The sequence below is a fragment of the Dipodomys merriami genome, unplaced genomic scaffold (genome assembly GCF_024711535.1).
Source record: "Dipodomys merriami isolate MVZ:Mamm:240054 unplaced genomic scaffold, mDipMer1.0.p SCAF_26, whole genome shotgun sequence".
In the NCBI taxonomy this organism is placed as follows: Eukaryota; Metazoa; Chordata; class Mammalia; order Rodentia; family Heteromyidae; genus Dipodomys; species Dipodomys merriami.
In genome coordinates, this window is record NW_027204048.1 from 13,540,099 (window position 1) to 13,566,337 (window position 26,239).

Genomic DNA, 26,239 nt, shown 5'->3' on the forward strand with positions numbered 1-26,239 from the left:
TCACTTCTGGTTTTCTGATGGTTAATTAGAAGTAAGTCTTCAAGCCCTCCTGCCCAGGTTGGCTTTGGATCGCTATCCCCAGATCTTAGCCTCCTGAGTAGCTGGGATTACAAGACATGACCCATCAGTGGCTGGTAGTAATAAAATTTTTAAAACTAAAATTTAATGTAATTTAAAGTGCCATGGGGGCATTATGCAGGTTATTTGCTGCAAAGTTTTGGTCAGTCCTTTGTTATTGTTAGTTGTGTTTATTTCATTGTGATCTGTTTAGTGTTTCCCCGCCCTTAAAAAGCAAATAGTGCCTGAGAAGCAAAGCAAACCTTGTAATCCTCCCAAGCCAAATTGGGCACATTTAATTGATAAAGTGAAAATTTTCAAGCATCCGCAATACAATACTGAACTCTGTATCCTGAGCATATGTAGTTTTTCTTCAGTGTTAGTCTCTTTGAAACCATATACCTGCAACTACACCACTGATTAGAGGATGTTTGCTCCTTTATACAAAATTAGTTTTCCCTAATCTTTTTCCTTTTATTTATTTATTTTTAATAGTACTGAGGTTTGAATTCAGGACCTTGTATATACTCTTTGCAAGGCATATTCACAGGGCAAGTGCTTTGCCTCTAGAGTCATGCTTGCAGCTTTAACTTTGCCTAGTACAATCCCTATTATAATCAACATATCAATTACTGGTGGCCATCCAAAGTGCTGTATCCAAACAGGAACCTTTTATTCAACCATAAAAAGTAATAAAATATTGTTACATGCTTCCCTTATTTGCAATAACTAGTATATGTCTGAGTCAAGCAGAAAAGGTTAGATAAGATATGTATTCAGATGTTTTTTTTTCTTTCAGGTGATTGTTTCTAACACATTTATAAGATTATTTCTTTGTTGTTTTGTATGTCCCTCCCCCATGGTATAACCCCTGCTTTCACTGTATTTGAGGTTGGTATAATTTGTGAAAAGGGAAAAAACAAATCGTTTAAATAGGGATACAGATGGATCCATTGCAACAATGAGATGTACAAGTCATTATGTGGAAAAACGAACTTTACAACTTTGGTTGGGGGTGGGGTGGAAGGATGGGAAGGGATGGGAAGGGGAAACAAATTAGGAGGCTACAATGCTTGATAAGAAATGTACTCATTATTGTAACCCCTCTGTACAGTATTTTCACAATAAAAAATAAAAATAATAAAAAAAATATTGTTACATGCTATCATATGAATAAGCCACTAAAGGCATTTTTTTTTGGGGGGGGGGCTGGTCTTGTTGCTTGAACTCAGGGCTTAGGTCCTATCCCTGAGCTTCTTTGTGCTCAAGGCTAGCACTCTACCACTTGAGCCACAGTGCCACTTCTGGCTTTTTCTGAGCAGTTTATTGGTGACCAGACTGAAAAGACTTTTCTGTTTGGGCTGGCTTCAAACCATGATTCCCAGATCTGTTTCCTGAGTAGCAAGGAATACAAGCATGAGCCACTGATGCCTGGCATGAATTCCGTTTTAGAGCATAATGACAATAGTCTAGCATTAGACAGTGGTCATGGCTGCACAATTTTGTGAATATACTAAAAACCATTGTTTAAACCTGTAGCTGAAAATAGTTAAAAGAGTAGCTCATGTATATTTTACTAAAATTAAAAAACGTGTTGAATTGTGTACTTTCAAATGTGATTACATATGAATTACAGTTCATTTTTTTCAAAGTGATTGCCTAAGATAATCTTGGGCTAGCTTTGTTCATTGTTTTATTTTTGGGTCTGGTCCTGAGGCCTGAACTCTGGGCCTGGGTACTGTCCCTCAGCTCTTCAGCTCAAGGCTAGCGCTCTACCACTTGAGCCACAGCGCCACTTCCGGCTTTTTTTCTTTTTGCTTATGTGGTGTTGAGGAATCTAACCCAGGGCCTCTGGCATGCAAGGCAAGTGCTCTACCACTGAGCCACCTTCCCAGCCCTCTTTTTGAGTTTTTAATTAGCAGTATTTCTCATTCTAATGTAGTGAAATTCCTATTTTAGTTTTAGTATTGATTTTTAATTTGCTATACTATTATACAATATATTTATACCTATATTTTATTCATTTATTATTACCATTCTTTGAAATTGTTTAAGTTTGGTGTTTGTAGTGAGCTTTTATAATAACTCTATTCCTTGTCTTCCATCCTTTTAGACCTCTTATTAGGTATATTGTATACTGTTTTTTACTCAGTCATCCATGTTTCTTTAATATTTTCGACATTGTATTTGTTCATCTTCATGATTTTCTCATATTTTTACTAGTTCTTGATTCTTTTTGTTTCCAGTGAACTTGCTCCTTTTCTGTTTAAACTGTATCTGTGTTAATTCTTTAAAGATAGGTAAATTGCTATAGAAAGAACTTTTTAATCAGCTTTTGCCTGAGCATTTTATGTACTTAGAATCCAGGATCATATTATGTTGAATTCTCAGCTTGAAGATTTTTGAATCTTTGAGGCTGACTTGTGATTAGTAACTCTTAGGGGAGGCATTTGTCTCACAATTTAAAGTTGTAATTTGAGACAGGCAGTTTTGCATTACTGTCCTAAGAGGTGGCACAAAGTATATCGAGTATACCCTTATATTGAAGGGATAGTTTTTTGATGGTGGTTTTCTATTACATTGTCCACATTGGGTAGTTCAGTGAGCTTTGTTAGCAGACTGTCTGCTAGAAGATCATGAAAATAAATCCCAAGATCACTTCACTAAACAGATGCCTTCAAGATGCAAGTCAATTTTGTTTTTCTTTTCTGAGCCCTCAGCTGCACTAGGATTTGGGCTAGAATTCATTATTTTCATGGCTAAGTAGTAAATGTATTTATGAACATACTTTACTGTTTTAATTCTATACAGAAGGATAATCAATAAGGGTACTTCCGTTAATCATTCTACTGGAAATGAAAGTTCAAAACTTCTTACTGTTTGAAGTATTCTAGTTACAATATAATCTATATATACAACATTTACAAGTTATTGTTATTTAGCCATTAGATGCCAATAATTTATCTCTTTACCACATGCTGCTGAATTCCAGTGAAGAAGATGGATGAATAGATGAGAGGTGTGGAGCAGTAGTACTTCTAAAAGCAAGAAATAAGTAAATACTCTTCTTTCAGATTCTATATTGCTTAATATTCCTTTGTAGCCATGTAATGTAATTCCCTCTGAATTAGAGTGGAGTACATGGTGATAAATGAATCACTGGCCACCTGTATGGACAAACTAGATTTGATTTTGGGAAACGCTTTTGCAAGAGTTAATACTCATTCATACATTTTCCACCTAGGGAAAACTGTAAGGTTTAACTCTTAACATGTATACCAGCCCATTTTGAATTACAGTCAATGCATGTGATTGAGGAATAGCATAATTCTTAAAGGATAAATAACTAGTATGTAAGTCCTCTGACAGTGTTTGGGAATCAGTATTGGTATTTTAATTTTTTAACAATTTAAACAATTGTGAATGTTGCAAATAGTAACTGTCATGTAGTCACTTATGGTTTTACTAATGTCCAAGGTTTTCTTCTTGGGAGGGGCCGGAAATATCAGAAGAAATAAAAATCATGATGCACAATAATTTTGGTGCAAGAATATGTTAGAAATTTTATTTCTCAATGAATGTATATGTTTTGATATGAAGATTTAAAAATTATTCTTTAGGTTCAGGACTTCTGGAAATCTTATAATCACCCGAGAGATTGATGTGACAAAAAATCAGTCCTTTTGGTTTATCAACAAAAGATCTACAACTCAGAAAGTAGTAGAAGAGCAAGTTGCAGCCTTAAATATTCAAGTGGGCAACCTTTGCCAGTTTCTACCTCAGGTATGAGAAATTTTTTAAGAAGCTGGAAATTTTGGTATAATTTTCTCATTTGTACCACATAAAAATTTAGATTCTTTTCAAGGAATGTTCTGCTAGTTACCGTTTAGATGGAACACCAGTACCATTGGTACTTAAAATTCTTTGTACATAAGCCGGGCGCTGGTGGCTCACGCCTGTAATCCTAGCTACTCAGGAGGCTGAGATCTGAGGATCGCGGTTCAAAGCCAGCCCGGGCAGTAGAGACCATGAGACTCCTATCTCCAATAAACCACCAGAAAACTGGAAGTGGCTCTGTAGCTCAAGTGGTAGAGCGCTCGCCTTGAGCTGAAGAGCTGAGGGACAGCGCCCAGGCCCAGAGTACAAGCCCCACGGCCGACAAAAAAAAAAAAAAATTCTTTGTACAAGGCAGTATCTTATTTATCACTTACAGTATTATTAATTGCAGTTGATTCAAAGTCCTAAAATTGAGACTGTTTTTAAATGAAAGCTCTATTAATTTTATGTACAGTAACTTTGATACTTCAGTTAAGCATAGATAAATGTAGATGTGTCACTTGTAGAACCTTAAAGTTGTCAGTTTGTCAGTTTAAATTGTCAGAATGCAGCATTTTATTCAGTGCAGTTTATATAAAATACATACCAAAATTCACACTTGGTATATACCTTCAAAAATGCATAGACCTTCAGAAATCTTATGTTTCAATATTTTTTGTTAAAACTGTAAAAATCCTGAAAATGTATGTCAAGTATTATAGTAGATACCTTTTAAATATGTTTTGAATACCTCTTTCTTTTTTTCCTGATACTGGGGCCTAAGCTCGGGGCCTCACACTCTGGTTCGGCATTTTCAATCATGGTTGGTGCTCTACCACTTGAGCCACACTTCTACTTCTGGCTTTTTGTTGGTTAATTGAAGATGTTTCTCAGCTTTTGCCTGGGCTGCCTTTGATCCCAATTCTTAGACCTCAGCCTCCTCAGTAGCTAGGATTTTAGGCCTGTACCTTGTTATACTATATATTTTTTGTTGTACATATATAAACACTTCTACCTGGAAATATTAATGTAGGTTATTTCTAAAGGTTTTCAAAAGTATAGTCAATGCTAGATTTGTCTGTTAAAGACTAATGGATAAAAGAGAAATAAAGATTCACATTTTGGAATTTTTTAAAAAATAAGATTGATCTTAACTATTGCAATACATTTTAAAGATGTGGTTTAAAAACTGTAATCATTGCTAATATGTAATATATAAATTTTATGCTCTAGGACAAAGTTGGAGAATTTGCTAAACTCAGCAAAATTGAACTCCTTGAAGCTACTGAGAAGTCAATTGGTCCTCCAGAAATGCACAGGTATCACTGTGAACTCAAAAACTTCAGGGAGAAGGAAAAACAACTGGAGGTATTTACAAATAAGAAACTCCTTTTTGTTGTCTCTTATTGATGTTTGTGTCTCAACATGTGGAAGAGTGAGAATAGTTTTAACTTTGAGTTCAAATCTGTGAAATTTGTGTGTGTGTGTGTGCTGCTGACTTCAGCAGGTGATAATCTTAAGTTTGAAAAACTTGACTATTTCAGCAGTACGACACTAAGGACAGTTTTTCCTTTGTTACTAAGCTATAAAGGAACCAGTTGCAGTATTTTTTTGTCACAGGCATTATTACTTTGTCATTCTGTCAGACTTAAACATTTATAGTAACCATTAAAAGTTAGGTAATATTTATCACTTCTGTTGAGCCATTCTTTTAGTGTGTTTTTTCAGTTACATGAAGGTAGACATTATAAAAGAATTATTTGTCTAGTTGCCGTGTTTTTATTTTCATCTTTAACAAATGTATAAATTAAAATGCCCTTTTTGCATATCATTTATAGAGCTATTTTATTCAATGTAACTAATTGCATATCTGCATCTAAAATAAATCAGTATACTTTCATAGTAAAAAAAATTAAAAGCTTTCTCTTAAAGTATAATTGTCTATATTTAGTAATAAGTTTCATTGCAATAAAATACTGATTTTATGTACTAACTTAGAGTAAGCAACTAAAGTTGTTTTGAGCTTTATATAATCATTTTATTCTCTGAGAGCCTCCTTTTATTCTCTTACCTTTTTCTATATCAGTCTAATACTTGCATCTGAAACATTTGCCTAAATTATCTGCTATCCTCTAAAGAAAACAAACAATTCTACTAGGTTCTGGTGTACACCAGAGTACTTTTCAATTCTCAATGAAAGGGTAAATTTTAGTTCTGTCATGTCATTTTGATGCTTAAAAAAATCAAGGTTTTCATAACAACTAGTTCTCATATTATTATAGCTTAGTTTGGGCACTCCTAATAAAAGTCTGAAATGCTCCAAATCTGAATTATTTTTGAATGCCACATAGGTACTTGAAAAGGTTCAGATTTAGAGCATTTTGTATTTTTCATATTACAGATATTCAGTTGGTAACTTGCACATATTCCAAAAATCTGACAAATTCCAAAATCAAAAACACTTCGTACCCCAAGGATTTCATTCAAGGAAAACACACCTGTGTTAAGCAGATTGCTTCTACCTCTGAATTGGATGAAGCAGGTATCTCTTATCTTTAAGGCAAGAGTCCAGGCTTAGAGATGTGACAGTTTCCATACAGCTACCTGGCTTATTAATTTTAGAACCTCAGTCAGAACTTGCACATGAATGTTATTTTTACATAATGTAGAATTCTGTTAGTTTTGTTTTATTTTTAGAGAAGATTCAATCTGTTGTCTTTTTCAGTTAAACTAATTGTTCAACAAATTTGTTTTAGACCTCATGCAAAGAGAAAACTGAATACCTAGAGAAAATGGTTCAGAGAAACGAAAGATACAAACAAGATGTGGAAAGGTTCTATGAACGTAAGCGACATTTAGATTTAATTGAGATGCTTGAGGCAAAAAGACCATGGGTGGTAAGTTTTAGTTATTAGAGGCAAAAAATATGTGAATCCTTAGCAGAATACTTACTAAGAAGGTACTAGTTACTGTTCTCATTAGTTGCTTCTTTTACACTTTGTTAAAATAAAATTTATTTACTCATTATACACATGAATGCTAGTTTGTGCAAGAGTTCAGTGTTCTTAATTCTCCTAAATTTTTCTAACTAAACAAGAAATTCTTTTGCTCTTTTCTTTCAATATTAATGACCTAAAAATGTTTATACATTTACAAAAATTAGATCTCTTGCATGTGCTGAGTCAGGTCACTTAAGAATTTACTAAAAATATGCTGCTTATATTAAAGTTAGCTACAAATATAGCTGAAGCATCTTAACTCTAGTCTGTTTCATCTGTTTCCTGACTATATTGCGTTCTTTCTATTTATTGTGTCTTATATTTTACTACCTAAGACTACAGTCTGGGGAAAACATTGAATGCCTTCCGTCTCCAAGGTTATATTTGAAGTATCTCAATTTTACATTTTGAAGTTTTCAGGTCTTTTTAAAGATTGATTTCAGTCTTTTTAATTTTTACTTTTTAAATGTACTCTGTGTTCTCTTTCCTTTAAATATGTTCACTCTTACTGTATGCTATTTCTTTGTTGTTGTTTTTTTTCTTCTTTGGTGGTACTGGGTTTGAATTCCAGGCTTCATATTTGCAAGGCAGGTGGCTCTATAACTTAAGCCATACCTCTGATCCCCTTATGCCTTAGTTCTTTTCTTTTTTCTTGTTTCTTCTTGCTAGTTTGAACTAGCAAGTTAGAATGACTAAGGGCCTTGGGTTTACCTGGCTTGCTTATTTTCATAGATCTCTACTACTTAAATCATATATCTAGACAGGCTTTTTGCTGGTTGATTTTGGAGGCCAGGTTTCTCAGATTTTTCTGCCTATGCTGTCTTTGAACAATGATCCTCTAGATCTTAGCCTCCTGAGTAGCTAGAATTATGAGTTGTAATCATTGGTGCTTGTCTGGCCTGGGCTAGGATCTTCCTATTTGTATTTGCTTATGTTGCTATGGATGATAGTCATACACTGGTGCACCCAGCCATTGAGTGAGATAGAATGTCAAGAAATCTCTTTTTAGTGCTTGTATATTGATTTTACATACATGTTAATCTAAGGATTTAGTGCATTTCCTTCTATTTCAAGGAATATGAAAATGTTCGTCAGGAATATGAAGGAGTAAAACTAGCCCGTGATCAAGTGAAGGAAGAAGTCAGAAAACTTAAAGAAGGGCAGATTCCTATCACAAATCGAATTCAAGAAATCGAAAGGGAACGTCATAATATGGAGGCTCTAATCAAAGGAAAGGTACTCTTGTTCAATTTTGGATTACTGAGATTTTAGCTAGCACAAAGAATATTTGACTTTCAAAATACATTGTAGGATTTATTTTATGTCTTTTATTCCCTCAGTTCTTTAACTTGTAGTACTATAGTGTTTTTGAGAACTTGTTACTCTTGAAATACTTCTACTTTATAGAAATTCTAAGAAAACAGAAAAATGAAATGGTACATAATGGTATTATTAGAAAAATAGAGTTCTTTTGTGAATGTAGTATTCTGTTTTATAATTATACATCTTTTTGGATTGTTTCTTAAATAATCAAGTCATTCCTGATTTTTTAAAGTATAATTTAATATTGTTTATGGTTGTGATTTTCAATCTTCAGGAGGGATTTTGTGGTCACAGATTGTTTCAGAGTGGTTTAAGTTCCTGCTTGCAGAATATAAGTAGTCTCTTCTTGTTTGAGGGTAATATATTCCCTAGTAGATATCTGAAACTGTAGATAGCACTGAATCAAAGTTTGAATATTCCTTATGTGAAGTACTTAGGACCAGCAGTTTTTCATATTTCTTTGCCATATCAGAATTGCTAGTATGACTACTCTTAACTTTTTGGAGTCATTAATAATAATAAAATAATACGAGTTTTTGGAACAGAGCACTACAATACCTGTCAGATCATCTGTCAATCTGGTAAGTGAGATGATTGCTCAGTTAGTGGGTAGGGTAGCATATACAACGTGGATATGCTGGCCATAGGAATAATGTCAGGACAGAACAGGACAGCTGGATATTTAATATTGTTATCAGAACAGTACACATTTAAAACTTACTTATACATTGTTTGATCATAGAATTTTATGTTTACTTGGTTTTGTTTTTGCTTAGGGTTTTTGCAGCAGTAAGGACAGAAGGGTCTTGCACTTGTGAGGCAAGTGCTAAATTCCCTGTCCCCTATTTATTGTTTTTGAACTGAGGTTAAAACCACAGAAAGTAATATCCTGGGTAAACGGCGAGCTACTGTGTAATATAATATAAATTGATCCAAATTTTATGTGAGATTTTGGAGACAAATAGATACAAAGAAGTCAAGAGACTGACCTCTACTTGGAAGAACCTTTAGCATAAATTCGTCAGTTTTATCCTCATATGCACGTATATCCTTAGAGTTTTTGTTACTAATTTTAAGACTACCAGTTTAGTAAAGGATCATTCAGTATACAGAGTTAAACACTAAGTTTAACTTCTGTTTGGAAAAGTAAACCCTAGTTTCTTGGAACTTACTTATCTAAAGATAAGATTGTGCTTTTCCTTTTGAGGGAGCCTATAAATCAGAAGATTGATTTTTTTTTTTTGAGCTATAATGCCAGATACTTTTCTTAACTACAAATATTGAACATGCTTACTGAGCAAAAAAGGCCATTTTTAGGAATGTAAAGTTTGTAACAGAGGAAAAGAGTGACGAGTTTTGACTTTGCCATTACTATGTCAGAAAAACTCCACTATACCTTAAGATTCTATACTAGTTAAAGTAGGTGAAAAGAGTTTCCATCAAATCTAAGACAGTAAATAGGATTTTAGGATTTGGTTGGACTTGATTCTAAAAGAAAATTACTATTGATCATTTTATGTTTTAGAGCAAGAAGGGATTAATAGATATTGTTACCTAGATAAATCTAGTTACTAGTTAAATATCTATGAATTTAATTTGTTCATTAGAAATCCCACATAGTAGCTAGGCGCCGGTGGGCTCACACCTGTAATCCTAGCTACTCAGGAGGCTGACATCTGAGAATCATGGTTCAAAGCCAGTGTAGGCAGGAAAGTCCTTGAGACTCTTATATCCACTAAACCACCAGAAAAACCAAAAGTGGTGCTGTGGCTCAAGTGATAGAGCACTCCCCTTGAGCTGAAGAGCTGAGGGAGGACAGCACCCAAGCCTAGAGTTCAAGCCCCATGACTGACCAAAAAAAAAGAAAGAAAGGAATCTACATAGTTTGGGGTACTTTAGCTTTTTGAAGAATATCTATTATATATATATATATAGATAGATAGATAGATAGATAGATAGATAGATAGATAGATAGATAGATACATATATATATATATAATGTATGTATGTATATATATGTATATGTATGTATGTATGTATGCTTTTTTTTTTGCTAGTATTAGAGGCAGGTAGGTTCTCTACTCCTCTTGAGCTACTCTTCCAGCCATTTTTGTACTACTATATATATATATATTTTGGTTTTGTTTTTTTCTTGTACTGCGAGTTGAACTTGACTTGTTTGACTAGTGCTCTACCACTTGAGCCATTCCTCCAGCCTATTGAAGATGGACTCTTTTGTGCTCTCCTGCCTGGACTGGGTTTGTAATGAGATCCTCCAGGTCTTAGCATCCTTAGTAGCTAGAATTACAGACTTGAACTACCAGTGCCTGGCTGTATAGTTTTTCTGTTTGTTTTGTTTGGTGCTAGTCCTGAGGCACTGTTCCTGAGCTTTTTTGTTCTCTACCTCTTGAGCCACACCTCCACATTTTTGATGATTAATTGGTGATAGTCTTATTAAGTGGGCTAGCTTCAAACTGAGATCCTCAGATCTCAGCCTGCTGAGTAGCTAGAATTACAGGCAAGAACCACTTGTGCCAGCAGGTTATTTCTGAAATCAGATTTTGTAGATAGCCTAGATAGTGATCTTCCTGTTTGTTCTCTCCCATGTAGCTGGGATGACAGGCATAAGCTGCCCAAGCCTGACCTTTTGTTGAATGTAGTATTTTATGCTTAGACTGGCCTCAAATCATGGCCCTCCACTTATCTGCCTCCCACGTAATTAGGATTATAGATACCATGACTGGCTATTTCAGCTGTTTTCAGTATCAGTGAGAATAAAATTTTGTAGATTTTCAATACTATTAGTATTTTTGGTGATATTTATGAATTTGTTTTGAAATAAAAGGTGAAAAAGCACAGTATTGTAAGTTTAACTCACAGTTTTATTAACTAACTTTTCCCTCTGATTCAATCTTACAGGCAACAAACATTAAGGAGACATCACAAAAATGCAAACAAAAGCAAGAACTTATTGAAAAGAAAGATAAAAATGTAAGACTTTTTGCTGAAGTTTTATTACCTTAATTCTTTCTAGCTTTTGTTTTCTGTTCAGGACAACAGATCAGATGATTATTTAAGAACTGTCCTGGGTCCTCTTCATTCTCTGTTTTTTATTTTACTCTGTATGGGAAACTTGAGATTTCCTAGTAGTTGTGCAGAAGATAATTGGGGAAAATGTCTCAGAGTTACTCACATGGCTATCTCTCACCTGTGCTGATAAGGTTTTTTTAATATTGGTTTCATTCAGTTATGGTTATTTAGAGAAATTCTTGGTTTTTAAATTTCTATAGGTAAAATTGTATTGCTATAACAATACAAAGAAACATCTTTTAGAGTGCTGGAGAACCTGGAATCTCATCATGTTAGGCATATATTTTACCTCAGAGCTCTGCCTCTAAAGTTTAGATACAGAATTTTAAGCTGTCTTTTGGTTTAACCTCACATATAGAAGTTTGAATTTACTACTTTATAATCAATAAATGTAGCTTTTATGGCTTTGGGATTTTTTTTTTTGAGACATCTAGGAGTTTTATTGAATATTTGGCTTTTGTACATATATTTGAAAAGAAGCTTCTGTCTTTGGGTTTAGAGATTATACATACACATATATACACACAAAGATAGCTAGATAGATAGATGGTAGAACAGATTTACTATTTCTCAGGTGCTTTACTTTTTTCTTGTTTAACCAACTGTCAAGATCTCGTATAAGTGTGGACTATTTTGGGTTTCCTTGTAAGTATATTAGGTTTTGCTACCTAGATTTCAAAAATTGGGGGAGGTCCTGCTTTATTTGCTTTGGCTATACTGAAGCTTTGGACTTAGGTGCTCTATTACCTCAGTCACGTTCCAACCCATTTTTCATTTATTTATTTATTTATTTATTTATTTATTTAATAGTGCCTTGCTTTGTGTTCAGACTAGCTTAGGCATGATCCTCCTGTTTATGTTTCCCAAATAGCTGGAATGAAAAATGTCTATCACAGCACTCAACTTGTTTACAATGTAGTCTAATAAACCGTGGCTGGCTTCAAACCACAGTCCTCCTAACTTTACCTTCCCTAGTAGTTAGCATTATAGGCATGAGCCATTAGACCCAACAGCTTTATTGGTTTTGTTTGTTTTATAGTACTAAGGAGCTTTTCACATTCTAGGCAAGCATTTTATCACTGAGTTTATACCTCAGCCCCTAACTTACAGGTCTGGCCTCAACTTAAGATCCTTTCTGGTACAGTTTCCCAAGTAACTGGGATTGCAGGCATCTATCACTGTGCTTCACCCAAAGCTTTGTTTTGTGTTTCTACGTAGAAATTTTCTTTGCTTTGTCTGTTATCTGGCTTTTATTTTGAATTTTCAAAACAAAAACTGACATTCTGATAGTAAAATAAACACATTTTCTACCAACAATTTTTGTTTGATTTCTTTTAATCTCTTTTCTGCTTTCTGTTGTTCATCTAAGCTTTCTTATTCCATCTTTAGTGTTATATATTGTGGGTCTATTCTTACTATTGCTTATAAGTTTAATTTTTTTTTCCCCTTGGGCCAGCCCTGGGACTTGAACTCTGGGCCTGAGCACTATCCCTGAGCTTCTTTTGCTCAAGGCTAGCAACAAAACCAGTTCTAGCCTTTTCTGCATATGTGGTACTGAGGAATCAAACCCAGGGCTTCATGCATGTGAAGCAAACACTCTACTGTTAAGCCACATTCCCAGACCTAATTCTAACAATTATAAATGACAGATTTAATGAAAATTAGAAGTTTGTATTTTATGCTTTATTTGATTAAGACAAAAATCTCTAGCATATTTGTATTTCCTCTTCTATATTAATACCTAAAGTAGTTTAAGTTATTACTTAAAATGTTATTTATGTAAACTTTGTGCATATGTTTTAGTGGTTTATTTGATCAGGTTGCTTAATTTCTTTTAAAGAGGTGTAGGGGATTCTTTTATTTTTTTCTTTGTTAGATTATATCTCTTGTAGATGTAATAGAAGATCTATAGTGGTAGATTTTTTAAATCTTGGTGTGTCTGTAAAGATCTCATCTCCACTTTGTAACGTTAATATAACCAGATACAGAATTTTAAGTTAAAAATTGTTTTTTGTCAGCATTTACATAGTCTTGCCTCGGTGTCTTATTGGGTCAGTATTGCTCCTAAGAAGTAACCTCTGAGAAGTAGGGATAGATCAGTAGGTAAATCAGTATAATGGAAAAAATAAAAGAAATTTGAATTTGATTTTAAATGTACTGAGAAACCATGAAAAAACTTTGAAAGTTTCTAATCTGGGGAGGAACAGTATTGTATTCTGGTTTTTGTTTTTGTTTTTGTTTTTTATAGGTCTGGGGCTTGAACTCAGGGCCTGTGTGCTGTCCCTTGGCTTTTTTGCTCAAGGCTAATGCTCTACCATTTGAACCACAGTGCAACTTTCAGTCTTCTAGTATTTAGAGTTAAGAGTCTCATGGACTTTCCTGCCTGGGCTGGCTTTGAACCGAGTTCCTTAGATCTCAGCTTCCTGAGTAGCAAGGATTACACGCATGAGTCACTGGTGCCTGGCATGTATTTATTCTTTTTTTTTTTTTTTTTGGTCAGCTTTGGGGCTTGAAGTCAGCTTGGGCATTGTCCCTGCATTCTTCAGCTCAAGGCGAGCACTCTACCGCTTGGGCCACAGTGCCACTTCCGGTTTTCTGGTGGTTTCACAGACCTTCCTACCTGGGCTGAGGATCCTGCTGAGGATCAGGCACTGGTAGTTCACACTTGTAATACTAGCTACTCAGGTGGCTGAGATGAGGATCACAGTAATGTCTATAAGACTTTATCTCCAGTGAACCACCAAACAAGAAGAGCTGCAAGTAGAGCTGTGGCTCAAATTGTTGAACACTAGCCTTGAATAAAAAAGTGCTTAGGGACAGCATCCAGATTCTGAGTTCAAGTCCTAGGACCAACAGCCACACATACACACACATACACCCACCCACCTCCCCCCCCCCCCACACACACAATGATAACTAGCTTTTTGGTTTTACAGTTGATTGAGAGTAATGCCTTTTACTGTAAAAGGATTACTAGAAGAAGAAAAGTTCTGTTTTGACTATGTATTTTGACTTGTGTTTTAAACTTCTGTGACTAAATTTAAAATGTGTCTAGTAAACATTAGATAGTTGGAAAATGTTGGGGAGTTTTTTTGTTGTTGTTGTTGTTTGGGGGGGTTGCCCGTCCTGGGGTTTGAGCTCAGTGCCTGGGTTATGTCCCAGAGTTTTTTTTTGCTCAAAGCTAGGATTGTACCTTAAACTAGAGTATTTAATGCATTTACAATTACTCTCGTTGATGATAATGTAGCTTTTATATGTACCATCTTGCTAAGATGTATTCTTTATTATTTCCTTCATGTTAATATATATTTTCTGGATTTAAATTTTTTTAATTTATCTTTATTTTGAGACAAATTCTCACTGTGATGATCTCAAATTCTTGATCTTACTGCTTTAGCCTCCTGTGTTTGCCTTAAAGGTAGACATCACCACACTTTGCTAAATGTTTTAGAATTTTCCCCCTTTTTGTGGCACTGGAGTTTAACTTAATTAAGGTCTGGCACATGCTGCTCTTGTGTCTCTTAAAAAAATGCTACGTTTTCTCTTTACTTATTTTGTTATTAGCAGACACAAGGCGTACATGGGATGAGTTAATTGTGACAGTTCCACATGTTTGGGAAGTATTCCATCAGTGCCCCCATCACTTTGCCTAACATCTCTCCCCTCTTTGTAATATAATTCCAAGAGGTTCCATTATGTGCTGCTAATCTATTTTTACAATATCCCAAACTCTTACTCTCTTTTACCTCCATTAGCCCAACTCCCTCTTACTAGTATCCACATTTGTTTGATTCTTTATTGTCTTTTCTTTTTTTTGGTACTGGATTTGAACTCCATGTCTCTGGCTTTCTACTGCTTGAACCATACCTCTTACCTCTAATTCAATATTAATTTATACCAATATAGTGCAGATTAACATCACCATAATATCAATAATATAAAATATTGTTCTTACATAGTTCTGTTGCCTCACTGGAAGTCATGGATATGATTTGTAGTTATTTCTTCATACAGCTCTGATTCTCTAACCTTAAGTAGTTGTCCTACAGTTCAATTTAGTTCAGTTCTCTTAACATAGGCCCTACAAGTAAAGGGCTGACCAAGCCTTACAAAAATGAAGCTCCTAAAGAATCTATTGTTCATATTTTTCCAGTTGTTGCTAAGCTGCTAGTTTTCACTGTGGTTGTAAGTTCTTTCTTTTCAAGGCTACCACAGAAATGGGAAAGAGGACTTTGGGAATAAGAGATGTTCAGAAAGCAATTACGCTTTCTGTTTTTATTAGGACTCAGCCATTTTTCTTCAGTGAACATGTCCATGATTCCTGCAAACAATCAATTATAAAGAGTCAATTTTGGCCATTTTTGTCATGGTTTGTTGTTTTTAAGGAGGAAAGGATTTTAAGAGTTCCTATTTCACCATTCCTGATGAAATCCAAATGTTTTCTATGTCTACAGAAAGATGTTGCTGGGATTTTAATAGGAATTGCATTAAACCTTTGGGGAGAATTGAAATTTTTACTATGTTGAGTCTTCCAATCTATCAACACGGTATGTCTCCATTTATTTAGATTTTGATTTCTTTCAACACTATTTGTAGTTTGCAGCCTATAAATCCTTCGTTGTTGTGTTACATTTAAACCTTTGACAGTAAAAATTGCCCCCTCCATAGATTCTGTGAGGTTTTCTACGTGTTATATACAAATAAGGGTAGACATGTTTTTTCCTTTCTGATCTGTATGTGTTTGGTTTCCTTTTCTTGCCTTACTGAACTGGCCAGAACTTCCAGTATTATAACAGAATAAGAATGGTAAATACAGACAATCCTACACTTGTTCTAGATCTTAGGAGAAAGCATTCATTAGGCAAAGCATCACTAAATATGTTAGTGTTGGGTATTTTACAGATGCTTTTTATTCAGGAAGTTCCATATTAATGTTTCTGAGAATTATTATAAATGAGTGTTCACATTTATCAAATGTTCTTTACCTCTATTGAATGACTATGTAGTTTTTTTTCTTTAGCCTATTGATAGGATGGATTATATTGATTGATCTATTTTTAGTATCAACCTTACCTCCCTGAAATAAAGTCTACTTGGTTGAAGTATATAAATGTGTGATTCTTTTCATCATGCAAGTAAATTCTATTTGCTAACATTTTATTAGAGGTTTTTTGTGTCTCTATGAGGGATATTCTTCCGTAGTTTCCTTTTTGTACTGTGTTTGCTTTGTGTGTGTGCTGGTTTTGTGTATGTTCTGGGGCTTGAACTTAGGCCCTAGGTGCTGTCCTTGAACTTTTCTGCCCAAGGCTAGCACTCTACCACTTAAGCCCATGGCTCCATTTCCTTACATGTGCTTTTAGGATTAGGATAATAATTGATTTCATAAAGTGAATTGGAAAATAGTGCCTCTTCGTTATCTTCTGGAAGAGATTGTATGGGATTGGTATTAATTTCTTCTTCAAACATTTTGTATAATTCTTAAAGTGAAACCAGGCCTAGAATTTCTTTTGGGAAAATTTTTAAATCACAAGTTTAGCTTTCTTAGTAGCTTTCTTTATGATTATTCAAATAAAGTATTTCAAACTAGCTAACTTGTGGTAGTTTGTGTTTTGTACAAAATGTATTCATTTTGACTTGAGATGTGAATGAATAGAGTGCCTGCTTAGAAAACATGAGACCTTGATCTTAATGTAGGAAGGAAGTTGTCAGGGTCATTTTGTTCAAGTAGTCAGGTTTATGTAGTATGTACAGTTTTTTGTTGTTATTATTTGGGGGATATTAAAATTGAACACAGGGTTTTATCCTTGCAAGAGAGGTACTCTACCACTTGGACTACACCTACAGCCTCTTTTTGCTTTGGTAACTTTGGGATTGGGTCTTTATGTCCAGGCTGGCCTAGGCTGTGATCTTCCTACTTGTGCTTCCCTGTGTCTCTGAGGATGAAAGACTCACACAACAATCATTGACTGAGATGGAGCCTCAGTCACTCATGTCTGGAAACTTAGCTACTCGGGAGACTGAGATCTGAGTTCCCAAATCAAAGCTAATTCAGAAAATTCTGTGATACTGTTATCTTCAATTAGCGAGCAAAAAGCCAGAGATAGAGCTGTAGCTCAAGTTTGGTGTATATTTTTCCATTTTCTATTTTACTTGAGGTTACAAATAATGGTCCCTACATTAAAGCCCCATTGCCAGCTAAAAAAAACCAACAAAACAAAACACTAGCCTGGAATAATCCCTGATTTCTGCCTCCTAAGTAGCTAGGACAGGCTTGAGCAACCCCACCAGCTTGTGTATCAATTATTTTATTTATCAGTAAGTATAACCCCTATAATAACATATCACTGTTCCATCCCATTAGAAAGTTGTTTCTTTACCTCTTCCTCTTTTGTCATTTTTGTTAGAGATTTGTTAAATTGTATTAATATTTTTTTCATGAAGCTAGCTCTTTGTTTCATTGTTTTTACCAGTTTCAGTTTTCTCAGTTTCAAAACTTTTCTGTTTTGCCGCTCTCCGTTTCATTGAGCTTTTTGTGATTTTATTGTTTTCTTTCTTTTGTTTGATGTGGTTTTATTCCGTTTCATTGAGCTTTTTGTGATTTTATTGTTTTCTTTCTTTTGTTTGATGTGGTTTTATTTTCTTTTTCCAAAGTTCTTGAGGTAGAATTTAATTATTGATTTGAGTTTTATTCTTATGTACATTTTTAATAGTATAATTTTCAAGCTGTGCCCACAAATTTTGATATTGGTATACTTTCATTTTTATTAAGATTGGTGGAAGGGGGGGGTGTTCCATATACTTAGAATTACAGTTGGTTAACTTTCAAGTATTGGGGCTTGAACTAAGGACTTCTTCCTTGCTAGGTTTGTTTAAGTTTACATGGTTGGTACTCTACCACTTTAGCCACTCCTTCAGCCCTGCTTTTTGCTCATTTTTGGAGCTGGAGTCTAGTCAGGTTTTCTGCCTATGCCAGCTTCAAATTGCTGTCCTCCAGATCTCAGCCTCCTGTGTAGCTAGGATACATTTGTAAGCTGCCCTTAATGGACTTTTAGGTTTTTCTGATTTAGAGTTATTATTAGGAAAGCTGCTGTGAGTTTTTCTCGTGTAGCTTTTTGTATAGGAGTACACTTTTCTTTTGGGTAGTTGAAGATAGTGAATCAAGTTGCCCAAATTACCAGCATATGAATAGAGTGAACAACAAGGATAATGAATGGGTGGCAAAATAGGATCCCATAATCTTCAAAGGAACTAGAGTGGGCTTAGTTAAACAAGACAATGATGAGAGTACTTTAGCCCTGAGTCCTAAAATAGTCAAGTATGGCAAATCACTTCTTGTTAGGGCTCTAGGGAAAATGTCTTCCAGAAATAGCCAGGTTTCAATTGGAGTCAGAAAGTCATTCAGAGAAATTGAAAATATAGAGCAGCATGGCAATAGTGTGCTTCCAAAGATGGGACATATATAAAATTTAAACTTAACTGTTGTCAAGCTGTTAAACATAGGTAGTAGTCATGGTGAGACTAACATAATTTTTAATGGTAGTTTCTTGGGATGAGAAGGGCTCATGGAATTAGAGTTGAGAAAAGTTAGAAAAAAAATTTTAAAAAATTTAAAAAAAAAGCGTGGAAGTCAGTTATACTCTTTCAGTACATATACTTTGGCATTGATTTCCCTTAGCTTAGTGGTCGTTACTGTGCTTAAGAATGCAAAATATCTAGGTGGGCGCCGGTGGCTCACATCTGTCATCCTAGCTACTCAGGAGGCTGAGATCTGAGGATCTCGGTTCAAAGCCACACCATGCAGAAATGTCTGTGAAATTCTTATCTCCAATAAACCACCAGAAAACGAAAATGGCACTGTAGCCTAAGTGGTAGAGCGCTAGCCTTGAGCTGAAGAACTGAGAGACAGCACTCAGGCCCAGAGTTCAAGCCCTATGACCAACAACAACAAAAAAAGAATGCAAAATATCTTGCCCCCTTTCTATGGACTTTTTAATGTATTTATTAGAGATTTCTTTTTTCTTTGTGTCAGTGACATGCTCATTTGTTCTCCTGAATGGCTTGGACTTGTGGGCTTCCTGAGAACTGTTGAGAACTGTGACTTGTGTATTTCTGCTTTCAGGGACATTGATCATTGTTAATTTTTAAGTGAAAGATACACATCTTAATTTTTTCAAATTATTTTTCTATGTGTTTGTTATAGGAGAATTTTGATATATGTTTATTATCTTGATAGTGCTAGAGATGAATTTTTAAAAAGGAAATTTTATACTACTATAAATTCCAATAAAGAATAGGATAAAATATATGTTTGTGTAACAAGACATAATTCCAGTTTTAAATTTTTGTTTTGTAAGAACCTAGGAAAGGTTAGCAAGAAACTACTTGGGTGAAAGGGTTAGTATACTTTTAGACTTGTTTACCAAGTATGTTCTGTTAGTAGATACAGATAAGCATTAACGTGTAAAAGTTTTAGGACATTTAAGTAATTTTTGTTTTAAGTCTGTCTTTTCCATAGTTTTAAAATAATATAACCTTTATAATGAGGAAGAGGAGGGAGTAAATTTTACTTAGAAATAAAGCAAGCTGATGAACAGGTTAATGTGTTACCTTCATTTATTTTAATGCAAAATTTTAAAATATTTTTTAAAAATATTTATTTATTTATTTATTTATTTATTTTGTTGGTCATGGGGCCTGAACTCTGGGCCTGGGTGCTGTCCCTCAGCTCTTCAGCTCAAGGCTAACGCTCTACCACTTGAACCACAGCACCACTTTTTCTGCTTATGTGGTACTGAGGAATTGAATCCAGGGCCTCATGCATGCATTACCACTGAGCCACCTTCCCAGCCAATAAAAATAAATTTTGCATATAGGTATACATGTATGTGGTGTTAAAGCAAATCTTAATCCTATTATGGGTAACTGGTTTTGATTTTTTAAAAACCTCCACTGACATCAGATGGCAACTAATTTATTGATTATAAGACAAAAAGTTTAAATTTGAGGGGGTGGCTATGGAATTTGAACTCAGGACTTTGTGTTTGCTAGGCTAGTACTCTACCACTTGACATAGGACCCTTTTTTAGAGTCTTCCCTTCTTTTTTATTGGTCGGTCTTGGTGCTTGAACTCTGGGCCTGGGCGCTGTCTCTGTGCCCTTCAGCTTAAGGCGAACACTCTACCACTTGAACCATAGTGCTACTTCCAAGAGTCTTCCCCTCTGTCTGTTGAGATGGGATCTGGAATTTTTTTTTTTTTTCCTGATCAGCCATGGTGCTTGAACATGGGGCCTGGGTGCTGCTCTTTTGCTCAAGGTTAGCACTCAACCACTTGAGCCATAGCACCACTTCTGGTTTTCTGGTTGTTAACTGAAGATAAGAGTCTCACAGACTTTCCTGCCCAGGCTGGCCTTGACCCTTGATCCTCAGATCTCAGCCACCTAAGTAGCTGGAAAATGTTTTTTAGGTTGGGTATTACTCGAACCTTCTGATCTCAGCCACCTGAGTGGCTGAGAGGACAGGCATTGTCTCCACTGAGTACTGCTATAGGGTAAGATGAGATGTTACAAATTTTTTGCCCAAATTAGCTTTGAACCATTACCCTTCCACATAGCTATCATTATGGATGTGAGCCACCTGTTTCTGGGTACATGTAAAGATTGATGATTCATATATTCATATCTCAACATATAAGCTTCAAGTATTGATAGAAAATAATTTTTTGAAAGAAAAGTTTAATTAGACATAATTATTTTTGTTTTTCATACTCTGCTATTCATTGAAACACATACCATGTTATTTGTTTTTTTTTTAATGTTTTGTTTATTTGTTTGTCAGTCATGGGGCCTGAACTCTGGGCCTGGGCACTGTCCCTCAGCTCTTCAGCTCAAGGCTGGCACTCTATTTGTGCCACAGAGCCACTTCCAGCTTTTTCTGCTTATGTGGTGCTGAGGAGTCAAACCCAAGGCATCATGCATGCAAGGCAAGCACTCTATCACTGAGCCACCTTCCCAGCCCCCATGTTATTTGTTTTAACTTTGGTTGTATGTGATATTTCTACATATTTAGAAATCCATTTGGCTTTATACCTTATTTATTCAGGAAATATTTAATAAATGTTAACTATATTACTAACTGCTATTGTTTGAAATTATGTGTTCACTAATATAAATAAAACAACAAAATTAAGATTAGTAATCCTCTAGTCTAATTATAACAGAATATATTTTAATCAGTGAAATAGCCACGCTCTATTCTTTTCTTTTTCTCTTTCTTATCTTTGACTTGTTTGGTTGTTGTAGTTGTGATATTTCCCAGGCTTTGTGCATGTTAGGCAGTGCTCTTCCACAGAGCAACATCCCCAGTCTCTTGCATTTTAAAAACAATATTACTACAAAAGACACGTAATCTCAATCTCCTTCCTGGTTTTTGTTTTTTTTTTTTAATTAGATTGAAGATCTTCAACAGGAGTTAATAGTAAAACAAAATGCAGAGCATGATCTACAGAGGAGAATAAGCAATGCCAGAAAAATGATAGAGGATTTGCAAAATGAATTAAAGACTGCTGAAAATTGTGAGAATCTTCAGCCTCAAATTGATGCCATTACAAATGATTTGAGACGAATTCAGGATGAAAAGGGATTATGTGAAGGCGAGATTATTGATAAACGAAGAGAGAGAGAGACTCTAGAGAAGGAGAAACAGAGTAAGTTTTCTTACAGTGAAGACATGTTTATAAAATAAAGCTATCTCTATTAATGGCTTCTTCCTGATATTCATCTGTGTTTACTTTGTGTCTTACTTTGTCAGTTGTGCTGATTTGCCACTAACTTATGTCCAATTAATTCACTAAAAATGCTCAGCACTACTCAGATCAAATTTTAAGTTCCTCCTCTTAGCCTTCAAGTGCTGTAGTTTTGCTCCTTGATGTAAGTAGTTTTAGATCTTAACATTTTATCTTTTCAATAAATACCCATTCTCATTATAATTCCTCAAACTATTACATTAATGTAGCATATTACATCTATAACAGAGAGAGACAGAAAGAGGGGTTTTTTTGGTTTTTAATAAGTTATCCTCTTTTCTTTTCTTTTTTTTTTTTTTTTGCAGGGGGTTGTGTGGGGGGAGGGGTCCGGTCGTGGGGCCTGAACTCTGGGCCTGGGCGCTGTCCCTCAGCTCTTCAGCTCAAGGCTAGTGCTTTACCACTTGAGCCACAGCGCCACTTCTGGCTTTTTTCTTTTTGCTTATGTGGTGCTAAGGAATCGAACCCAGGGTCTCAGGCATGCAAGGCAAGCGCTCTACCACTGAGCCACCTTCCCAGCCCAGAGGGTCTTTTGTTGTTGTTATTTTTTGTTGTTGTTGTTTTGCCAGTCCTGGGGCTTGAACTCAGGGCCTAGAGACTGTCCCTGAGCTTCGTTTGCTCAAGGCTAGCACTGTACCACTTAAGCCACAGTGTCACTTCCAGTCATTTCTGTTTATATGGTACTGAGGAATCAAACCCAGTGCTTCATGCATGCTAGGCAAGCACTCTACTACTAAGCCACATTTCCAGCCCAAGAGTGCCTTTTTATTTAATGTTTTTATTATTATAAAGATGATGTACAAAAGTATTGCAGTTATATAAGTCAGGTAAAGAGTACATTTCTTTTTGGACACTGTCACCCTTCCTCTTGTTCTCTCTCAGATTTGCCCTCCCATCCCCACCCATAAGTTGTATAGTTCATTTTCCACATAGTGAGTACCAGTAGAGAAAAGTTCACTTTTTGTTTCTCCATTTCTGTGCCTCACGAAGACAGATAAATGAACAAGACCAAAAAAAAAAAAAAACTCTTGTTTCCTTTTCCTGGAGTTCATTTTGAAAAGTACTATTTTATGTGATCAGATGCACATAGATGTTTTGCTCTTCTCCTAAGAGTATCCTCCTTTGGAGAGTGCCATTTAACAATTGCCAGTACTGGGGTTGGGAAGGTGGCTCAGTGGTAGAGCGCTTGCCTTGCATGCCTGAGGCGCTAGGTTCGATTCCTCAGCACCACATAAGCAAAAAGAAAAAAGCCGGAAGTGGCGCTGTGGCTCAAGTGGTAGAGCGCTAGCCTTGAGCTGAAGAGCTGAGGGACAGCGCCCAGGCCCAGAGTTCAGGCCCCATGACCGGACCCAAAAAAAAAAAAATTGCCAGTACTTATGCATTTTGTAAGCTAAGATACTAGTTTTTATGTTTTCAAGGCTGAAAGCATCTGTATTTTACTGAGAATCATAATTAATTTTTGTCTTCTATGAGTTGATTAGACCACTATTAGCCCCACCATTTGAATTGGCTTTTTTTTTTTTGGTGGAAAACAAACAATTACTACACTTTCTCTTGAATTCTTGGCCTTTTACCTTCCTTCTGGCTTGCTCTCTAGGCCTACTAGCATAGTTGTCATCTGAGATTTTCTCACACCTCCATTGAATAAATCTACCTATTTCTGAATTCCATGTTATCTTCCTCTTTTACACCTATTCAGAAGACCTAAGAAGAGACAGGGATCAATTTGAATGTCTTTATATCACTGAGAGTATTTTTAATTCATTATATACTTCTCTTAATTTTATTTAATTTTAATTTTTTTTTGGGGGGGGGTCCAGTCATGGGCCTGAACTCGGCTTGGGTGCTGTCCCTCAGCTCTTCAGCTCAAGGCTACCACTCTACCACTTGAGCCACAGCGACTTTTTTTTTCTGCTTATGTGGTGCTGAGGAATTGAACCCAGGGCCTCATGCATGCAAGACAAGCGCTCTACCACTGAGCCACCTTCCCAGCCCTTGATTTTATATACTGTGCTAGGTTGAAAATAATTTTTCCTCAAGAATATTGAAAGCCTATTGCCATTATCTTCTGATAGGAAAGCTAGTGTTTTTCTCATTCTTTTCATTGGTGATCTGTTGTATTTTTCTGATAACTTGAAGATCTTTTATCTCAGGTGTTAGGAGTTGGAATGATTTATCCAGGCCAGACTTTTTCTTTTACTAACTACTTGCTGCATGGTGTTTATAAACCTCTGATCCAGGACATTCTTCTATACTATTTTAATAGATTGTCTCACTGATAGACATTTTTGAAGAAATAATGTTTTGTTTTGATTCTAGATGTGGATGGCCATATTACACGTTTTGATAATCTTATGCATCAAAAGGAAGATAAACTGAGACAGAGATTCCGGGATACATATGATGCTGTTCTGTGGCTGAGAAATAATAGAGATAAATTTAGACAAAGAGTCTGTGAGCCCATAATGCTTACGGTGAGATACTTCATTCATCTAGGTAGTTTTACCACTATGATCATTGTAGATTTTTGTTGGTTTAAGAATTCTTAGTCCTGGGCTGGGAAGGTGGCTCAGTGGTAGAATGCTTGCCTTGCATGCATGAGGCCCTGGGTTTGATTCCTCAGCACCACATAAACAGAAAAAGACGGAAGTGGGGCTGAGGCTCAAGTAGTAGAGCGCTAGCCTTGAGCTGAAGAGCTGAGGGACAGCGCCCAGACCCAAGTTCAGACCCCACAACCGACCAAAAAAAAAAAAGAAGAAGAATTCTTAGTCCTGTTAACACTTGGTTTTTCATTATTGAACTTAATGATGTCTTGACATAAGAATCCATATATGAGGGCTGGGAAGGTGGCTCAGTGGTAGAGCGCTTGCCTTGCATGCCTGAGGCCCTGGGTTTGATTCCTCAGCACCACATAAGCAAAAAGAAAAAAAGCCGGAAGTGGCGCTGTGGCTCAAGTGGTAGAGCACTAACCTTGAGCTGAAGAGCTGAGGGACAGTGCCCAGGCCCAGAGTTCAGGCCCCACAAGCAGACCCAAAAAAAAAAAAAAAAAAAAAGAATCCATATATGAGCTTTTAAAATAAGTGTTGATTATTGAAGCTAATGATTGTCACAAACCTGTGAACTTTTTTCTAGAAAGAAACATGACACTGATAGTTTAGTATAAAAATCATGCATAAAATATTAGAATGCTTGACTGGTTCTTAGATTATAGAAAATATTAGATCAAAACTTGCTGAAAAGGTAGAAAACTACTTTAAATAAAAATGTTGAGGTCTGGGAAGGTAGCTCAGTGGTAGAGTGCTTGCCTTGCATGCTTTAGGCCCTGGGTTCAATTCCTCAGCACCACATAAGCAGGGGGGAAAAAGCCGGAAGTGGTGCTGTGGCTCAAGTGGTAGAGCGCTAGCCTTGAACTGAAGAGCTGAGGGACAGCGCCCAGGCCCAGAGTTCAGGCCCCATGACCGGACCCAAAAAAAAAAAAATGTTGATATAAGTCAAAATTTTCTGGGGCTGGGAAGGTGGTTCAGTGGTAGAGTGCTTGCCTTGCATGCATGAAGCCCTGGGTTCGATTCCTCAGCACCACATAAGCAGAAAATAAAAAAGCTGGAAGTGGTGCCTATGGCTCAAGTGGTAGAGCACTAGCCTTGAGCAGAAGACCTGAGGGACAGTGCCCAGGTCCAGAGTTCAAGCCCCATGACCAGACCCAAAAAAAGAAAGAAAATTATCTGCTCTTTACAAAGGGGGGGCATTTTGTTGGATGCTAGTGGGCTCACACCTGTAATCTCAACTACTCATTAGGCTGAGACCTGAAGATCACAGTTTGAAGCAATCCTGGGCAGAAAAGTTCAAGTAGTATATTGCCAATTAACTAGCTGGAGATTTATCTGAAGGGTAAAGTGCCAACCATTGAGCAACAAGCAGAGTATAAGACACTGAGTTCAGTCCTTGATACCAGAACCTAAGGGGAGAAGGGATGATTTGTAAGGATTTTGAAGATGAAACAAAGTATTGGGTGACTCATTGATAATTGTGATCAAGAATAGATGAAATTATATTCGGCAAATACTTTAACAAAGCATGGCCATGATGTAATAAGATCATTTTCATCTGAAATGTAAAATGATACGTTTGGCTATGCCATAAAAAAATGAAAAACCAT

At 35.9% G+C, this 26,239-nt stretch overlaps 1 protein-coding gene across 3 annotated transcripts in view; it reads left to right on the plus strand.

Annotated features, from left to right (window-relative positions):
* Smc5 (structural maintenance of chromosomes 5) overlaps positions 1-26,239 on the plus strand; it is an 80,386-nt gene that overhangs the window by 19,523 nt on the left and 34,624 nt on the right. For all 3 annotated transcript variants that reach the window (XM_070035713.1, XM_070035714.1, XM_070035715.1), the window contains exons 4-10: positions 3,678-3,840; positions 5,107-5,241; positions 6,630-6,770; positions 7,947-8,108; positions 11,115-11,186; positions 21,732-21,987; positions 24,403-24,557. In XM_070035713.1, the coding sequence (XP_069891814.1) occupies positions 3,678-3,840; positions 5,107-5,241; positions 6,630-6,770; positions 7,947-8,108; positions 11,115-11,186; positions 21,732-21,987; positions 24,403-24,557 (1,084 nt within the window). The remainder of the gene's footprint in view (positions 1-3,677; positions 3,841-5,106; positions 5,242-6,629; positions 6,771-7,946; positions 8,109-11,114; positions 11,187-21,731; positions 21,988-24,402; positions 24,558-26,239) is intronic.